A 19,797-nucleotide genomic window follows, 5' to 3' on the forward strand; every position below is an offset into this window, starting at 1 on the left:
AAGATCATAGAGACTATAGTAATGGCTTTCAAATAATCAAGTTTTGAGGAGATGTTCTCCTTTCACATGATTTTACTTTTTATCTAACTTGTTAATGTTTTTGCAAAATCATTAAATTTTATTATAGGTCCAAGCTCTTTTCAACATAGGGATTATGATCTCATTAAAACAGTTATTAAGTAGTGAATTGGTGACCTAAAAATATAATTTTGATTCATTTTTTTAACATAAGATGTCTTTTGTGTATTTCTTTTTTTTTTTTTTTAATTTTTTAAGTGTTTATTTATTTTTGAGAGAGACAGACAGACACACACACACACAGGGTGAGCAAGGGAGGTGTAGAAGAGAGGGAGACACAGAATCTGAAGCAAGCTCCAGGCTCTGAGCTGTCAGCACAGAGCCGGACACGGGGGGTGGAACTCACAAACTGGGAGCTCATGATCTGAGCCGAAGTTGGAGGCTTAACTGACTGAGCCACCCAGATGCCCCTCTTTTGTGTATTTCTTAAAAGCTCAGGGGCGTTTGGGTAGCTCAGTTGGTTAAGCGTCTGACTTCAGCTCAAGTCATGATCTAGGGGTAGGTGAGTTCGAGCCCCGCATGGGGCTCTGTGCTGACAGCTCAGAACCTGGAGCCTGCTTCTGACTCTATGTCTTCCACTCTATCTGCCTCTCCCCCATTCATCCTCTCTCTCATTCTTAAAAATGAAAAAATGTTAAAAAAAAAGCTGAAAGCAGCTGAATAAGATGCAAACTAGAGATAGACTAAATTAATAGTGATTATGAACAACTTACATATACCATGAGTATGTATTGGTAAGTGAATAACTTAAAAAAATCTGATTAATCAAATGCCACTATTACTATGAACCATTTTTAAATGATTACACTATGACTGTTAATTGAAACTCATATGATGGAATTTTATCTGAATTCACTATTACCAAGTTGATAATTTTCTGATTCCAGAGAATCCAGACATGTGGCATGGAGAGCTGTGGGAGATTCCTCCCTGTACCTATTCTGCAAAAAACAATGTGTAAAACTAATTTGAGATAAAACCAAGCTGTTAAAAAACACAAAAAACAATCAATCAAACAAAAACCCATGCTGTTGCCAGTAAGCCTACATAAACGTCCCTAGATGTAGCCAAAAAATAATTCATGAAAATAATTAATCCTAAACAAGCTTGGAAGGTTTGATTTTTCCCTGCAGTGTGAATACCAGTTTAAAAAATTTTTTTTTAAATGTTTATTTATTTTTGAGACAATGCAAGAGACAGAATGCAAGCAGCAGAGGGGCAGACAGAGGGAGACACAGAATCCGAAGCGGGCTCCAGGCTCTGAGCTGTCAGCCCAGAGCCCAACACGGGGCTCGAACTCATGAACCATGAGATCATGACCTGAGCCGAAATCTGACGCTTAACCGACTGAGCCACTCAGGTGCCCCTGATTACCAGTTTTTTTAAGCTCATTTCAGAGGTGCATATTCTCCAGAGGCCTGTTAGTACATACTCTTTATTCCTGCTGTACAACTTTGAAGATTCCTTTGTCTTGATTCCTGTTATAAAACTGAGTTTTGTATTCTCTTAGAGTGTCCTAAATACAGTAAATTTTAGTTTGAGGTCAGAATTAAAACTATAATTGTCATCCTGTCTTGTTATCCCCTTTTACTAGAACTATGTCTTTAGTTAAGAGGCTTAACTTTCTCAGGTTGGGTTTTAAAACTGTTTGTTCATATTAATACGTAAAATTTATCAAATAGGTATTAATTATAAAATGTTTTTTAAAATTATTTCATATTTTTCTCTCTAATTTAGTATAATATAAAAGGAGGCCATAGTCTACAAAACCGGGAGGAGCGTTTTAAGAAGTTTGTTTCAGATAGTCCAGGACCAGCAAGCTATGATCAGTTTTATCATGGAGCATCAGATATCATGAATAGAAAAGCACTACAGGTTAAAGAGCATCTTCAATCAGTATGTTCTGTTTTAAATTATGCTTCTGATATTTCTTTTAGTTAAAATAGAGAAGATTTAATGTTTTATATAGTAAGTGGAGTAAAAAATTTGTGTAGGAGACTAGCGGGTGATATGTTTGAAAAAGTACATTGGTGTTCTGTAATAATTTTTACACCAAAGTCCTACCCCTTTAAAATAAATAATCTAGAAGATTTTGGTCATGGTTTATTTAGAGTGGTTGTCTTTCCTCTTTCTCTAACTCCTTCACATAGCTCATATTAACTAAATTTTAATCAGCTTTGTTTAGGGGAACATATTTTAGGGCTAACTATTCAGTTGAATAATGTCAGTGCAATGACAATGATGTTAAGGTTTATATTTATTTATTTATTTATTTATTAAAATTTTTAAACATTTACTTATTTTTGAGAGACAGAGACAGAGCATGAGCAGAGGAAGGGCAGAAAGAGAGGGAGACACAGAAGCCAAAGCAGGCTCCCGGTTCTGAGCTGTCAGCACAGCGCCTAACACGGGGCTTGAACTCACCAACTATGAGATCATGACCTGAGCAGAAGTCGGACGCTTAACTGACTGAGCCACCCAGGCGCCCCTTTAAGTATATTTAAATATCAGCTATTTTGTGTGGGGGGACAAAGTAAATGTTCATTTACTTATGTAAGGATTTATCATACATTTTTTTGTTTTTTTTTGTCTTTTTAAGAAGGAAGTACTTATTAGACATTAATCTTTTGCATTTTCTTTGTGACACTGTGTGGTATTTTCTTTTGAAAAGTAGTAAGTCATTTTTTTCAGACTTATGAATGCTTTTTAACTGACACATTAGGAATTTCTTTCTCTTCTTTTTTGAATCCTTCCAGTTATGAAATAAATAAATCATGGAGATGAAAAGTACAGCATAGGGAATATAGTCAATGACATTGTATAACTTTGTATGGGGACATTTGGTAACTGTACTTACTGTGGTGAGCATTGTGTAATGTATAGAATTGTCAATCAGTGTGTTGTGCATTTGAAACTAATATCAGACATTTTTTCAGTGACTATGAATACTAGATATAATGCTAGGCACTGATAATACATAGAAGACAAATCACTGCTCTCTGGGATCTATATTTTAATAGGGAAATAATGAATGTAATTCAGTACAAAACAGTTGATGCGTTGGTATTTTAACAAACATATAATAAAATGTCTACTAGTAGCCCAACGTAGAGAGTTTTTGGAGGGAGTAGTCATAGCACAATCGAACTGGATCTTGAAGAATGATTCACTAAATAGGTAAGAAGAATGGGAAAAAACACTCCAGGTAGAGAAAACCACCTGAATAAAGAAATTGAGGTATTTAATGGCAAGGTATGTTTGGAAAAGAACAAAGTTCTTTGGAATATTTGTAGTACAGGATATAAGGGAGAATAGTAGGAAGAGGATGGAGAAGGAGGTAGGGGATATATTTTGGAAAGCCTTGACGTTATGCAAATAATTTTTGAAAGTAGCAGAGCCGTTCAATACCTCCTGTTTTAACTTGATAATCAGTCTCATAAGTGTCACTGAAACTACTTGATAGTTGTCTCTAGCAATAAAAAAAAAGTAAAATTCTGCCAGTGATAGTATGTTTATAACATAATTGTCTGTTGGGCATGCATGTACTCAACTATAGCATTTATTTATTCAGAAACAACAAAGGATCAATATATTCTTTAAAAAGTTTTTTTATTATGTTTATTTAGTTTTGAGAGAGAGGCAGCAGGGGAGGGGCAGAGAGAGAGAGAGGGAGATAGAGAATCCTAAGCAGGGTCGTCACTGTCAGTACAGAGCCCAATGTGGTGCTCAAATCCTCGAACCACGAGATCATGCATGACCTGAGCCAAAATCAAGAGTTGGGCACTTAGCTGACTGAGCCTCCCAGGTGCCCTATCAATATATTCTTAATAAGTAATTTTCCAGATAACTAAATCATTTAAATGCCAGTATTTTATTTGCTATATTTTATACTAGTATTTCTACTATATGTTACTTCTTTTTGTTTTTATTTAAATTAAAAATATATATTACAGGAATTGTAAATTTACATTAAAGGAAATTTTGAAAAAAGGATAATCACCCTAAAACTTCTGGCTCTAACTTTGAGAATTCTGTTAATTTTTGCATAGCTCCTTTCAGTTTATCATTAAATGACTTATGTATATTTCTATATATACTTATGTATAATTCATATATCATATGTACCTATAGTCATCAAGTCTACTTTTTATTTCCATTTAGTATTATGTCATAGACCTTTTCCTTGCTATCTAGTCAGCATAATTAGGATATTTATACAAGGCATAGGTAATATGGAGATAAGTCTGGAACTGGGAAGTGGGAAGGAATGAAGCCAGGAAATGTTACAGAAAACTATGAAGTTCATTTTTGCCTGGCAGCTGTTATGATAGCATGGCATAAATAACCTCTTGGAACTGGTGATTGGGAATGTGACCGTAGGAGTGAATGCCTATTCTAAGCATCGGAAACACTCGTTTACTAAGCAAGATAAATAACTGAGCCAAGGTAGAGGGACTCCTTACCTCTTAAGGTGGCTTTAATAGTAATATTATGTATTATCTTAATTTATATGATTAGGTGAAACTTGAATTTACTCCTTTAAATTACTTCCATAGAACAAACCTTTTTGGTTTATATTATGAAACTTATTAAGTCAATATTTAATAGTTGTGTTTTAGTAATTTTAATGTTTGGTTCTTCATTCTTTCTCTTGCTTCCAAGCAAATAACAGAAAATGTTTTTCTTACAGAAGTTTTCAAGGTCACCTGCAGTTTCCAGAAGTGTTGATGTTCCTTCGATTCCTTCTTGTGGACGATCATATGGATATGATATTAATGAGGATGGCAGTATTATAAAACATTTTCCACCTGCTAGTGACAGCACACTAGGTCCAGCATACTATAAACCTCAATTTGTAAGTATGATGCATTTCCTATTAAAAATTGGAAGATTGTTTATAATTATGCATCTGTTAGTTAATGTAACACTAACTGCAGTAATAAATAGACCCTCAAATGTCAATGGCTTAATTTAATGGAAATTCTTTTTTTCCTCACTCACATGAGTGTTCCTTGTGGACAAGAGACTTTCCTCTATGTAGAGATTCAGGGATGCATGCTTATTCCATTTGTCACTTTCATCATCAAAGGGCTTCGGTTCATCTGTATCCAGCTGGCAGAAGGGAAAATCACACTGCTAGTGGGAGGATTTTGTGGCCAAATCTGGGTATTAAAGTTCAGTTACATGGCCATACTTAACTTCCAAGGAGGCTGGTAAATATAGTCTAACTATATCTAGGAAGAAGAGGAAACAGGTTTCACTTACTAGAAGTCTCTGCTACAATGTATAATCATATGCGATACATAGATATTCTTTTCCTGAATTTGAAAGGGAAATGAGAATTTTTATACTAAAGGAATTTGAATCTGATAGTATAATCATTATTTATTCCACAAATGGTTGTTAAAAAAGGTAAGGAACTTTTCTTTAATTACAAGACTGAAGTACATAGTGCTTTGGACCTGCTGTATTTTTACACTTTTATGAAATCTGGAAGAATAATCCTTATGAGGAAAATGACCAAAATTAAGCATAGACTTGAGGAGAGGCTGAAGAGAGAGACACCTTGGGTGAAGAATGGGTATTCTCAGATTTGGCTTGACTCTTACTCTCAATACTCTATAGTTTTTTGTTTGTATATGTGTCCATCTTTGGGCTTAGGGCCAAATACCTTTAGAAACCATTTGGTTTGTGGCTATACTGGGGCATTTTGGGTCTTAGATACTTTGAATTGTGAAAAGTTTTTTTTAAAATATATTAATTATAATTTATATAATTACACACAGAATAGTACAAACATAACAGATACCCATGAATGCAAACTGGTGCAGCCACTGTGGAAAACAGTATAGAGGTTCCTCAAAAAGTTAAAAGTAGAATCACCCTATGATCCAGTAATTGCATTAGTAGGTATTTACCCCCAAAATACAAAAACACTAATTCAAAGGGATACATGCACCTCATGTTTATAGCAGCATTATTTACAATAGCCAAATTATGTAAGCAGCCCAAGTATCCATTGATAGATGAATAGATAAAGAAGATATATATATATATATATATATATATATATATATATATATATATGCGCAATAGAATAGTATTCAGCTATAAAAAAGAATGTAATCTTGTCATTTGCTGTAACATGGATGGAACTAGAGAGTATAATGCTACATTAAGTAAGCCAGAGAAAGGCAAATACCATATGATTTCACTTGTGGAATTTAAGAAACAAAAAATGAGTGAAGGGGAAAAAAAGGGAGTGATAAACTAAGAAACTGACTCTGCACTTGTTCTTAGCCCAAAGGCTGAGAAGCAGTGAGAAACAGACTCTGAACTGTAGAGAACAAACTGGTGGTTACCAGAGGGGAGGAGGTCAGTGGGATGATGGGTGAAATTGACAATGGGGATTAAGGAGTGTGCTTGTCACCCTCCTGGGTGGTTTAGTCAGTTAAGCGGCTGACTTCAGTTCAGGTCATGATCTCATGGTTCGTGGGTTCGAGCCCTGCATCAGGCTCTGTGCTGACAGCTCAGAGACTGGAGCCTGCTTCGGATTCTGTGTCTCCCTCTCTCTCTGTCCCTCCCCTTCTCGTGCTCTGTCTCTCTCTGTGTCTCAAAAATAAATAAATGTTAAAAAAAAAATTAAAAAAAAAAAGGAGTGCACTTGCCATGATGAACAGTGGGTGATGTATGGAATTGTGGAATCACTGTACACCTGAAACTAATATAACACTGTATGTTGATTTTACTGAAACTAAAATGAAGTAAACAAAAATAACAGATACTCATGGAGGACCCACCATCACATATAACATAGTAACATTAAACATAATTACCCAGTTTCCCTCCTTCCATTCTTTTTCCTTTGCCAAAGTAAACACTGAATCTATATTACATACATGAATAACAATATATATTGTGTGATTTAAAAATTTTAAGTAAATGGTATCATCTGGTATGTAGGCTGCTTGTTTTTTGACTTAATGTTATTAATCATGTGGATCTAATTCATTTATTGTTCTCAGTTAGTACTTTTTAAAATTTTTTATTTGGGGGCAGGTAGAGAAGGGCGGAGGGAGAGAGAGAGAGAGAGAGAATGTTAAGCAGTTTCCATGCTCAGTGTGGAGCCTGACATGGGGCTCAATCCCACGACTGTGGGATCATGACTGACCCCAAATCAAGTGTTGGATGCTCAATCAACTGAGCCACCCAGGTGCCCCATTACTTTTCTTTAAAAAAAAAAATTAAATTTTGAAATATTTTCAGACTGATAGAAAAGTTACAAGAATAATCCAGAGAATTACCATATGACTTGCTCAGATTCTGCAGTTAACATTTTATCACATTTGCTTTATCAGTTTTTCTTCCTATATATTTATATTATTATTTTTATCAAAGAATTGGAGGGCACATTTAAGACATGATGTCCCTTTACTCTTAAATACTTCAATGTATATTTCCTAAGAACAAGACATTCTCTTTTATAACCACAATGTAATTATCAAAAGCAGGAAGTTTTCATTCACATAATACTAATATCTGATCTACAGATTTAAAATAAATGCTAATGATCTCAATGATATCTTTTTTTTTTTAAATAATTTTATTCTGGAGTCAAATCTGGTATTACACATTGCCATTAGTTGTCATGTCTCTTCAGATTCCTTTAATTTAGCACAGTTCTTTAGTCTTTCTTTGTCAGTTGTAACCTTGAGTTTTTGTAGAGTACAGCCTAGTTATTTTGTAGAATATTTCTTAATTTGGGATTTGTGCATATTCACATGCTTAGAGTAAGTTTATATTTTGGCAGGAGTACTACAAAAGTGATGTTTCCTTCTCAGGCACAGGATGTCTGCTTATCCCAAGATTGGTGATGTTAACTTGAGGTGATGTCTTTCAGTTTTATCTACTGTAAAGTTACCATTTTTTTATTTTTTTAATTTTTTTAATTTTATTTTTTTTCAACGTTTTTTATTTATTTTTGGGACAGAGAGAGACAGAGCATGAACGGGGGAGGGGCAGAGAGAGAGGGAGACACAGAATCGGAAACAGGCTCCAGGCTCCGAGCCATCAGCCCAGAGCCTGATGCGGGGCTCGAACTCACGGACCGCTGAAGTTGGACGCTTAACCGACTGCGCCACCCAGGCGCCCCACCATTTTTTTTTTTAAATTATAGATGTTTTGTGTGAGTTACTTTAAGGATAGATATTGTTTTCTTCATCACACTCACTAGTTTAATATCCTTTGATGGTGCCTAAATTAATTTTACTGTGTTTATCAAATGGTGGTTTTTTTTTTTTTTAGTGTTTATTTATTTATTTATTTTTAACGTTTTATTTATTTTTGAGACAGAGACAGAGCATGAACGGGGGAGGGGCAGAGAGAGAGGGAGACACGGAATCGTAAGCAGGCTCCAGGCTCTGAGCCATCAGCCCAGAGCCCGACGCGGGGCTGGAACCCATGGGGCGCGAGATCGTGACCTGAGCTGAAGTCGGCCGCTTAACTGACTGAGCCACCCAGGCGCCCCGTGTTTATTTATTTTTGAGAGAGATGAGAGACAGAGTGTGAGTGGGGGAGGGACAAAGAGAGAGGGAGACACAGAATCCGAAGCAGGCTCCAGGCTCTGAGCTGTCAGCACACAGCTCCATGGGGGGCTGGAACTCACAAACTGGGAGATCATGACCTGAGCTGAATTTGGATGCTTAACTGACTGAGCCACCCAGGCGCTCCTCAAATGGTGGTTTTATAACTCCATCTTTCCTTTAACATTTATTTGTTGGCACTTTATTATGAAGAAGAGCTTTATCTTTCCCATTTATATCAGTATAGATTAATGAATTCCTGTTTTACTCAAAGAGTTACAATTTATTACTGTTATTATTTATTTTGAGGTTTAAATTACCTCAGATTTGATCCTTAGGAGTCCTTTTAAGCTATTCCTAGTGTCTTTCTGACATGTCCTTATCATTCTTTTAGCATTTCTTTACCTTCTGGCACAATAAGATGTTTCAGGTACACTTATTTTTTTTTCCCTGCCCCAGCTTTGGAATCAGACATTTCTTTAAGGAACCCTCCTACTTCCATTTAGTAGAGAATGGTATTTCAAAACAAGATCAGTATACTATGTACATGCATTGCTAATGAGGTGTCACTGCTCCAGGCCATCAGTCGATGAGTTAGAGATTCGTACTTACTTTTTATTGATCTTTATATTAAAAACTTTGAGTTTATGCTGATACCTGATTTTGATAACTATGTTGTGGTTATAAAAGAGAATGTCTTGTTCTTAGGAAATTCCAGTCTAGTACCACAGATTTGTTCTAGGCTTTCCTTTTCCATATTTGAGAAACTTATCATTCCATTATTCTCAATATATTTATTTGCTTAATCCTATAAAACACTCAAAGGAATTTCGTAGTTAACCCATCACTGCAAAAACAGAGTTGACAAAGTACAAAGCTCTTACCTGTAGGTGACCTTGAGGCTCTATACAGGCAGGAAGTGAAGACTAAGGCAGACTTATAAACTGTGTACTTCAACATTGAAGGTGTGCCCCAACACATGCAAAGAGTACCTCTGCAGAGGTTGGAGACTTATTGGTTCAAGGCATTTAAAGAAATGCCTTGTCCAACCTTGGTCCAACCATTACCTGACCACTCACTAACCAGGCTGGGACTTCAGTAGATGCATTATGACAAAGAATACAGAATCTGTAGATAGTCTAGGAAAATCACTAGCCAAACAACAACAAACCTTTAGGTGGCAGGAAGAGATTCTGATTTTCAGTGTTGCAATATTTTATTATCTAAAACATGCAATTTTCAACAAAAAATTCTGAGAGATACAAAGAACAAAAAAATATGGCCCATATGTAGGAAAAGAAGCAATGGATAGAAACTGTTCTTGAGGAAGCCAGTATGTTGGACTTATTAGACGAAGTTGTTAAATCAGCTATTTTAAATATATTCAAAGAAGTAAAGGAAGGTATGTCTAAAGAACTAAGAACTAAAGGAAAATATAAGAACAGTGTTTCACCAAATAGAATATATCAATAAAAAGTTAGAAATTATAGAAAGAAATCAAATAGAAATTCTAGAATTGAAAAAGACAGTTATGAAAATGAATATTTGCTAGAGGGATTCAGTAATGGATTTGAACTGACAGAAGAAGGAATTAGCAAACCTGAGGACAAATCAATTGATACTGTGCGGTCTGACAAAAGAGAAAAGAATGAAGAAAGATTAACATAGCCTTAGAGACTTTGGAACACCATCAAGCATAGCAACATATGCCTAATGGAAGTCTCAGGATGAAAGAAGAAAAAGGAGTGGAGAGAATATTTGAAGAAGTAATGACTAAAAACACCCCAAATTCGATGAAAAATATTTATCTACACATAAAAGAAGCTCAATGAATTCCAAACAGGATAAATGTAAAGAGATATATTACAGTCAAACTGTTGAAAGCCAAAGACAAAGAGAAATAGTCAAAGGAACAAGAGAAGGGACAAGGAATTCCCCAATAAAATTAACAACTGACTTACTAGAAACTATGGAGGCCAGAAGGCAGTGGGATGATAGCTTTAAAGTGCTGAAAAAAAATCAAGAATTCTATTCTTTGAAACTGAAGGTGAGATTAGGACATTCCCAGACCAACAGGAACTGATAGAATTTCTCTCTGGTATTTCTCCTAAAGAAAATCCTAGAGGCAGTCCTTCAGGCTGAAATGAAAGGTTATTAGAGAGTAATTTAAGTCCACACAAAGAAATAACAATGATAATGGTAAATGCATAAGCCAGTATTATTTAATTTTTAGCTTGTGACTCCTCTGATTCCTACTGATTATGGAACATAGTAAAAATGATAACATTTTATATTCAAATATAGATGTTTTAAGACCTCATGGACAGCTTCATGCTTTGGAATGAGGTTACCTCTGGAAATATGGAGAATAAGGACATTGTGAGTTAAAGATGTGTCTCTTATTCTCACCTTGAGATTTCCCATTTATTTCTGACTATGGGTCTTTTGTCCCATGAGTATTTTGCTCTCTCAATGCCATACCTGGTTTTATAGGCATTCACTATCCCATCATCCTGTTAATAATGTCAAAATAATTAGTCTTCATCAACAGAGAGTACCAGTATCCTAGATATTTGAGGAAGATGCTTAGAAGAACAATGGAGATAAATATTGTAAAAATTGCTGTGAAATTAATGGAAGTCCTGTGGTTTAATAGCAGTATATGCTGTCCAAGGTAAAAAGTTATGAGAGGTAGTGTAATGGAGTATACTGCCTGGGTTTGTTTCTTCACTTTACCACTTAAGAGTTATTTGTTCTTGGCCAGGTTACTTAAACTTTTTTTCACAATAATGATAGATCCTTGGCCTTAGCTTAAACAGTTCTCTGATTTCTGTTTATATCTTAAGATGGTTATTCTTTTTTAAAAATTATACTATATGTATATGTACACTATATATATAGTATGTATATATATATATGATATGTATATATATGGTATGTATACATATATGGTATATAAATATGGTATATAGATATATATGGTATGTATATATATACATACACACACACACATACACACACACACACACACACACACACACACACACACACACTATTTCTTTGTTTTGGAATAATGTATCATCTATTCGAAGACCAAAATCATGCCTCCAAGCTTACCTAGATGTACAAAACCTTTTCCACATATGACTAAACATTACTTTTACATGTAAAATTTATTTCTTATTTTTCCTTCAGAAAAAAAAAACCAACATGTTCCTATAGACTACTATGAAATTGATACTGTAGTAATGTTCATTTAGGTCTTACCCGATTTCTGTTAATTCTATATATCTCCTTAGCTACTTTTTGAGATAATATAATATATGGACTCAGTTTCTAGATGTATTAATAGAAAATTAAGAAAAATAATCCAATAGATGTGTAATTATTGTGATTCTTCCCTGATGTGGTGAATAACATCTGCTGAAGATATTTTACATAGCATTTAAATAGAGAAGAAATTCTGAAATTAAGAGTTATATAAGATTCTAGCCAACAAATGATACATTTTAGCTGCATATATAATCAGTAAAGAAAAATTGTATGTATAAATTACTTTGTGTAATATTTGAATTATAAAATTTAGGTTCTCTCTCTCTGTCTCTCTCTAACATTTGAATTATAAAATATAGGTTCTCTATTTCTCTCTCCCTTTTTAAGAAAAGTCCAGGTAACCATTAGAAGTCTACTTTCCAGAAGTGGATTTCACAAGCTTGAAATTTCAAACGTTTGTGGTTGGAATTATGGCATTGACATTTGCTAATGATAACATGCTGGGAAATACCTATGTGCTGCCATGCTGGAGAGCAGTCCATTAGTGTTTGAATTGATGCACTTTGGGACTTTTAATTCTTCACGAATCCTATTTCCATACTTAATTATGGAAAAGATGTGGTGGAAAAGTTGCATAGCCCCTTCTTCATACATTTTATTGTCAATGGGAGTGGCAGTTAGTAATTCTTCTTCAAGTTATATTACAACATTCACTTAAAATAATGCAGCTCCATGCTGAGTTTGCTTCAATTAAGTCATATTTTATTTGCTAATGATTTTCCAAGTTGACAATGACCTTGAAATTGGTATTGTCAACACTTCTTGACATAAAGAGAGTATGATTTAGAGTTAAGAGTGCATCAATTTATTTTTCATTTTCTGTGTTGCGTTTTTAAGAGGCTTTTAAATTAAATTTCAGATTGAACATTTACCTGAGTAACCTCCACAGTCAGAGGTTAGTGAATTAAGTAGTTGTCAATTCACATGGTTTAGGTGAAATGAATGTTAGTATATATACAGGAAAAGGATTTTGCTAATGTGTTGAATGGTGAATATGCACATGTGTGCATAATCTTCCCTTCTACTGGACAAAATCAGAACAGTGGAAATTAACCTGAAGAAAGCTTCTTAGACATAATTCTGCTCAAGGTTTTGAAGTGCCATGTTAAAAGAATTAATATAAAACTCTAACATGTATTTTTAGGCTTTAAAAATGTGATGTAAGATGATTTATCAAAATGCTGTCTTACAATATTGATATTTAAAAAATCTATAGGCTTGGGGCGCCTGGGTGACTCAGTTGGTTAAGCATCCGACTTCGGCTCATGTCATGATCTCGCGGTTTGTGAGTTCGAGCTCTGTGTTGGGCTCTGTGCTGACAGCTCAGAGCCTGGAACCTGCTTTGATTCTGTGTCTCCCTCTCTCTCTTTCTGCCCCTCCCCTGCTCATACTCTGTCTCTCAAAAATGAATAAAATCTATAGGCTATAGTAAATAAAAATGGATATGCTCCTGCCTGAAATATATAAAACATCTAACATACCTAAAATGGCTATATTATATTAGAACAGAGTTCTACATTTGTGTGCTTCACTTCTTATTATGCCAAAAATCTGCACAATTATGAAATTTGACTTAATTTCTAAGTAGAAATAAAGTACAGAACAAATGGAGAAATTACGCTTTTTCTGTCTGCAAAACCATATATGTACTTTGAAATTTATGGCTATATTAGGTAATTGCATGTGAAAGATGGTCTAGAACACGTACTTTAGCAAAAGAAAGTGTTGTGTGGCTTGCCATTCTTCCTTTTCCTGAAGCTCTGTAGGGTGCAGCAGTCTTTGGAGTTGTCACTGGCCTGAAGGAACAGGCTGCTTTTCAGCTCCTCTAGGGGTTGCCGCAGTTTCTTCCAGCATTCCTCTACTACCATCTGTGGCTCTGCTGGACGTGTTAGTCTGTGCCGTTTTTCTATGCTGTTCTGCTAGGTATTATAGCATTTGTGTCTGCAGCCAGATCCAAAGCCTTTGCATGGTCTGACTGCCTTATTCCCTTTTGTGTTACACTCAGGAGTGCCAAATCAGTGTATACTCTATGTGTTACAGAGATTGGTGGGATAGCTCTTCCCACTTTTATTCATATCTCTGTTCCTTCTAGTACTGACAAAGATCTGGGCTTGAGAATTATGGATCGGCTAGAAAGCGTACTTATGACTGTAATAATAGTAATAATATCATCTTACTTTGATTTAGTGCTTTATAGTGTTATAGCTTCATAGCGTGTTAAAGCTGAACATCCATAGTGAAGATGAGAAATCTTTGGATGGTCTGACTGCCTTATTCCCTTTTGTGTTATACTCAGGAGTGCCAAAGCAATATATACTTTCTATATATGTATGTATGTGTGTATGTACTCTGTATACTCTCTTCTATTTGTGTTGTAATTCATTAGAAGGGATCTATACATTAATAATCTAAGTACATTGAGATCAGAATATTTCTTGTGGAAATAAGGATTAATCCTTTTTTATTTATACAACCAGTTTTTCCAGACTTCATTGGATTGTGAATACTAAAGAGAGTCACAGCTTTGCTAATAGCTCAAATATAAGTATGTTGTCTCCTCCTAATGATGGTAGAGGTCCTCTAGCCTTCTGCAAACTTCTCCTTTCCCGGTGCTTCTGGGAGTCCTCAGGAGGCTGTCTGGACCATGTTCCCTGACAAGTCTATTTCCACGGAGACAGCTGCTGTTCCACCAGGCTCTTCAGTCTCTTGCCAGATGGTGCTCTCTGCTGGGCGTTTGTACCATTGTACTTGATCACAGCTAAAGTGCGTGATGAGCTGGGGTGAGGTTGGGGGGATAATGTTCTTCTGTCTTTGTGTTATACTGTGTTAGAGGGGTCTAAAAGTATCGCTCAGTTTTACCAGTGTTTAATGAAAGAGGTCTTTTAGATTTTTATCATAGCGTCTTTGTACCCCACAGGACACTTGCATAAATCCAGTGGGGACTGTTAGGTGGTGAATTCAGTCAACAGAAAATATTCAGTATTTAGCATTGCTACTCTTTTGACAGTACGATTTTCTTACTGGGTGAGAGTCATTATGATTAGTTACTTCCTATAGGATTTGTTTTCACATTTGCCTTCTGGTTGGTTTGCCCATTCAGTTCACCAGACATTTCAAGACATGTCTGCATCCTACTTAGAAATAATTATTAACTCTGTTTCTTTACCCTTGGCTCCAACATCCTCTACTACCCCCAAGCAAGGAACAGACAAGGGAAATCAAGCAAGGGAAACCTGTAGAGAAACTGTAGTTCAATTTCTCTTTGTGATTGCATCTATAAAAAGAATCAGCAAAGGTCCCATTTCACTTTATGGAAGCATCAAAATTCTGTCAGAGATTGTCTTGGCCCCTATTTTTTAATTCTTGAAGATCTGGTGGGTGTGGAAGGGACAGTTTAGTTTTATTGTGTTTGTATTATACAACATGTGAGGGTTAGTGATTAATGGTAAGTCCTAGGGAGTAAAAGGCATTTTGACATAGTAGGGAATTTTAGTGCTGTACCAGGTTCTTTTTGGATTTTGTTGTGGTGTCCTGAAGCTTTCTGGAGTGGTGCCTTTGTAAATAGAAAGTGTGTCCTCCTTGGAGGCAATGGCTGTGCTTCCAATTTATTTTCAACCATGTATGCCAAGAATAGAGTGGTGTTAACATTGTCTTTCATCACTTCACGTAATGGCCCTGGCACAAATCTCAAAGGGTGCAAGGAATTTTGAGAATTGCTCCCACCACCCGAGTCCATCCTTATCTCTAGTTTCTGTCTCTTTGGGATCATCAAAAGCTTCAGAGGAGGTTCTTTTCATATACAATAAGTTCCTTTTCTAGTTATAGTCTCTGCTGTGCTATATTTCCCAGAAATTCATTGAAGTTTTGGCATGTGAATAACACTTTCTCTTAGTTTCTAGCATTGATAATTTGTGTCTATTTTATACACTCCTTTTGAAGTTTTGGTAGGAGTTGGGCAGATGTGGGGTTTGATTCACCATTTTGAACTGGAATTACACTTTCCATCACTAATAGTGCTATTTATTTCATTAATGATTATTTACTTATCAATTATGATTATCATGAAATCATTATGATTTATCATTAATGATTATTTATATATCAATTATGATAATTGACAGAGGTTGGTCTAACTATTCTAGAAGAGTAATAGTCACGTAGAAGGGGTGACACTGTTTTATGCAGTTAACCTACAAGTTTATTATGGGGATTTCATTTTTTTATGTGTATATAAGTTAGAGTATTTATCCAAGCTTATTTTAAAGGTATGTTTTTACAAATATGAATTAAAAAATAGAGTTTACCTTTTACCATTGGTTAAAAAATGATTAAAAAAATTCTTAAGTGATTGCTCAATTTAGAATATATTAGGTCAACAAAAAAGAATTTCTGTAAGAGAGATTACTGTTCTTATGTTATATTTTATTATTTTATTCATTTCTAATGAAAGCAGATCCTTTAACTTCTCTAAAGTGAACTTTTCAGGGTCATGCTTAATTTTGACATTTATTGGGGCACCTGGTAGCTCACTCGGTTAAGCGTCCGACTTCGGCTCAGGTCATGATCTCCCATTCTTGAGTTCAAGCCCTCCGTAGGGCTCTGTGCTGACAGCTCAGAGCCTGGAGCCTGCTTCCGATTCTGTGTCTCCCTCTCTCTGACCCTCCCCCACTATGCTCTGTCTCTCTCTGTGTCTCAAAAATAAATAAAAACATTTAAAAAATAAAAAAAAAATAAAAGTGGCTGTTCATCAGCTTGATTTTAAAAAATTGACATTACAGGGGATGCAAAGGAAACATGATGGTTGATTTCTCATACCACAAATAATTTCTGTAGTGTTAAAGAACTGATTTGGACCTCAAGCATTGAGAAAATGAACCAGGCGTAGTGTTTAATTTGTTTGTCATGTGTTTGTTACTTTTTGAAAAGTTTACATGAATAGATTATAGTTTTAAATACCAGGTAATTAGAAATTCTCTAATATCTGTGATACTTGAATTTGAATTTACTTTCTTGAAATTAATTTCTATTTAATTAAGATCATTTTTAACAGACTTTCTATTCCCTAAATCATACAGTTCTGCCCCATCCTCACTTTGTTAAACAATGAGAAGCTCATCTTTATTGCCCTTAAGGTTTTAGATTGCTTCGTGCACTGCCAAGACAAAGCCGTTCATATTGATTGAGGATATACTAAAGCTAGACATACTTTTTCCCTAGAGTCTTGGCTGAGTCAGGAGTGGGATGGGGCACAGCGGCAATAAACTTAGGTTGAAGGAGACTTTAGCATTTGTTAGTGGAACCCCCTTGACTAAGGCTGTCCTTGTTTTAGATTTAGACCCAAATAAAATGAAACATTGTTTCACGACTCTTTTAAACTATGTCTCATGTTCACCTTCTTAATTTTTTTTAAGGATTTTGCCAATGCAACTTTGAAATATAAGGGGATACATTTTGGCAACTCTTTGGGAAGACTCCAGTTTCCTATGAAGTCAGGGCCTGGTCCTGGGCAGTATGATATAGTCCAGTAAGTAAAAGAAATATGCTTTTAATGTAGTTCTTGACTGGAAAGTATTCTAATAATTTAGGATAGGCTGTTATGAAAGGACAAATCAGTATGAAAAACTCCAAGAAGTATTATATTTTGGAATAGGCTATATGAAAACTATTGCTTTTTTTGCGAGCCAGATCCTGTGTTACCTGCTTTACATGTATTACCTCATTTAATCATTGCAAGTCTCTGTGTAGTCACTGTTATACATATTTATAACTGAAAAATGCAAGGGTCAAAAAATAATTAACATTTAAGATCATGAGGCTGTTAAGTGACAGAGCTAGACTTTAACTGAGGTCTGTTTGTAATTGTACAGCCCATGTGTCTGAGTACTAAAATATGGACAGAAGATCAGAGAAAATATAAAAGAAGATGACTCAGTATTTATCTTGTCCCTGGCTCTGGTGTCCATTCTTCTGACTAAATGATAGATTTATAAACCATTCTCATTGGAGGTGGGGGGTGGCAGGGTCAGAGCCATAGCATCAGATTGAAAGTTATATTTGTGAAGTTTAAGAAATGCATTTCCAGACAAATAAGTCTTTCTATCTTTATTCTCTCCTCCTACAGTAAGGCCTTAGACATGTGTACATGGAAGGGAAAATTGAGAAACAATACTATGTTGTTCTCAGAACCTGTCACCTGCTTTCATTGTTAAAAATTTTAAACAGGATCCAGCTTATCTGCCTGATTTTTTCTCTCATAGAATGAGTTTTCTTCTAAGAAGTCCCACAGTGATTACCTATCTAACTAGTTTCCTACACAGATTTAGACTCATCTATATGCCAGTGGTGGATGTAGCTTAGGCTGTCTTGCTTGGACTCCCTTGCTAATGTTCATTCATTGAACAAACATTGTTTGAATTCTTGCTATGTGCTAGTACTAAACATAGTAACTGAGAGTTAAAAGAATAAAACATGGTTCTTGTTTTGGGGAATTTATACCTGTTCTCTTTTCTTTTTCATTTTTTTCACTCTCCTAATATGGGAGGTACATCTTGTACTTTTATTCTTTTAGTAGTTACATGAGAACTTTAATATGTACATTTAGCTTAATGAGGTCTAAACTTAATATCTTTGTCATTCTTCCAAACAACACAAAGTCTGTGAAATGGTTTTACTAACTCTGCTCATCCCCTTGACATATGCTTTTGTTATTCAGTATCCTAATCTTGTCTTTTTTCTTCCATTTTGGCTGATTTGCTTATCTGTCTGTTTAATCTGTCTGTCTGCCTGCTTGCTTTGCCTACTTTCTCATCAGTTTTATTGAGTTTTAATTAACATGAAGCAAAATTAACCTTTTCAAAGGTATGTGGTTCTCTGATGATTGCTTTCTTTCCATTTCACTACACTTCTGACTAAATACTTCAGGCATAACCAGGACTCTGTCTAACCGTGTTGCTCTGATTTTGCTTGGTAGTTTTTCCTGTTTCTTTTGTTTCTTGAATTATCGCCCACTCCCATTCTAATTACTGGCTTTGTAATGTTACTTTCTCTTTGAGCTTTTTTTATTTCCTGCATTTCTTCTTCCATTTGCATTTTTCACTTTTGCTTGTAGGAATGTACTCATATAGATTGCATTCCAGACTGCTTCAGTTATGTCACCATTTCCATAATTTGTCTGCTCTTTGGTGTTGCTGCCTTCACTGTACCTTTTAGTTGGAATTGTCTTGGTTCCTTCTGGTAACTGACATTTCTACCCGTTTTTAACTTTTTTTTTTTTTTTTTTTTTTACTTTTTTGCTTTATTGATCAAGTGAGAATTGTTCTGGGAGATCTGATATAGTATAAAAGTGGAGATACTTGGTCATTGAATTGTAAATGGAAAGACAAACTTCTAGGTCTCTTTTTGGGAAAGACACCAACCTAAATGATATGTGATCTTTCTGATCTCCCAAATATAAATTTGATAATCCATACAACTATTTGAGGTTTTGAAAACAAGTTAATTTGTTGAATTTCATGTGAAAAGAATCAACAAAGTGAGCATTTACCAGTGAACTGAGATGTTAAATGTATATTTAAATCATAGCAATGTCAAAGAAAATAATTGCAATTATGTGACTTAAACATTTGTTTTTATGTTTTTCTATTAATCTGTTTTTGAAAATGCTTATGTTCAGTACAGTTCATTAGAAATGTTTAATATGAGGTTTTTTTTGGATGTTCTGTTTAAGAAATGGAGAAAACAGTATAGTCAGTATAGCTATTAAATAATAATTCTTGTAATAATAATAGCTAATGGCTACTGTGTA

The 19,797-nt window shown here is 35.0% G+C and overlaps 1 protein-coding gene across 3 annotated transcripts in view; it reads left to right on the top strand.

The window, feature by feature from the left end:
- The window catches only part of STPG2 (sperm tail PG-rich repeat containing 2), a 549,964-nt gene that overhangs the window by 14,169 nt on the left and 515,998 nt on the right, over positions 1 to 19,797 (top strand). For 2 of the 3 annotated variants that reach the window (XM_058721856.1, XM_058721857.1), the window contains 3 exons: positions 1,816 to 1,974; positions 4,769 to 4,933; positions 17,405 to 17,517. In XM_058721856.1, coding sequence (XP_058577839.1) covers positions 1,816 to 1,974; positions 4,769 to 4,933; positions 17,405 to 17,517 — 437 coding nt within the window. The remainder of the gene's footprint in view (positions 1 to 1,815; positions 1,975 to 4,768; positions 4,934 to 17,404; positions 17,518 to 19,797) is intronic. The other variant, XM_058721858.1, reaches the window with a different exon arrangement.

Source organism: Neofelis nebulosa, chromosome 3 (genome assembly GCF_028018385.1).
Source record: "Neofelis nebulosa isolate mNeoNeb1 chromosome 3, mNeoNeb1.pri, whole genome shotgun sequence".
Taxonomy (NCBI): domain Eukaryota; kingdom Metazoa; phylum Chordata; class Mammalia; order Carnivora; family Felidae; genus Neofelis; species Neofelis nebulosa.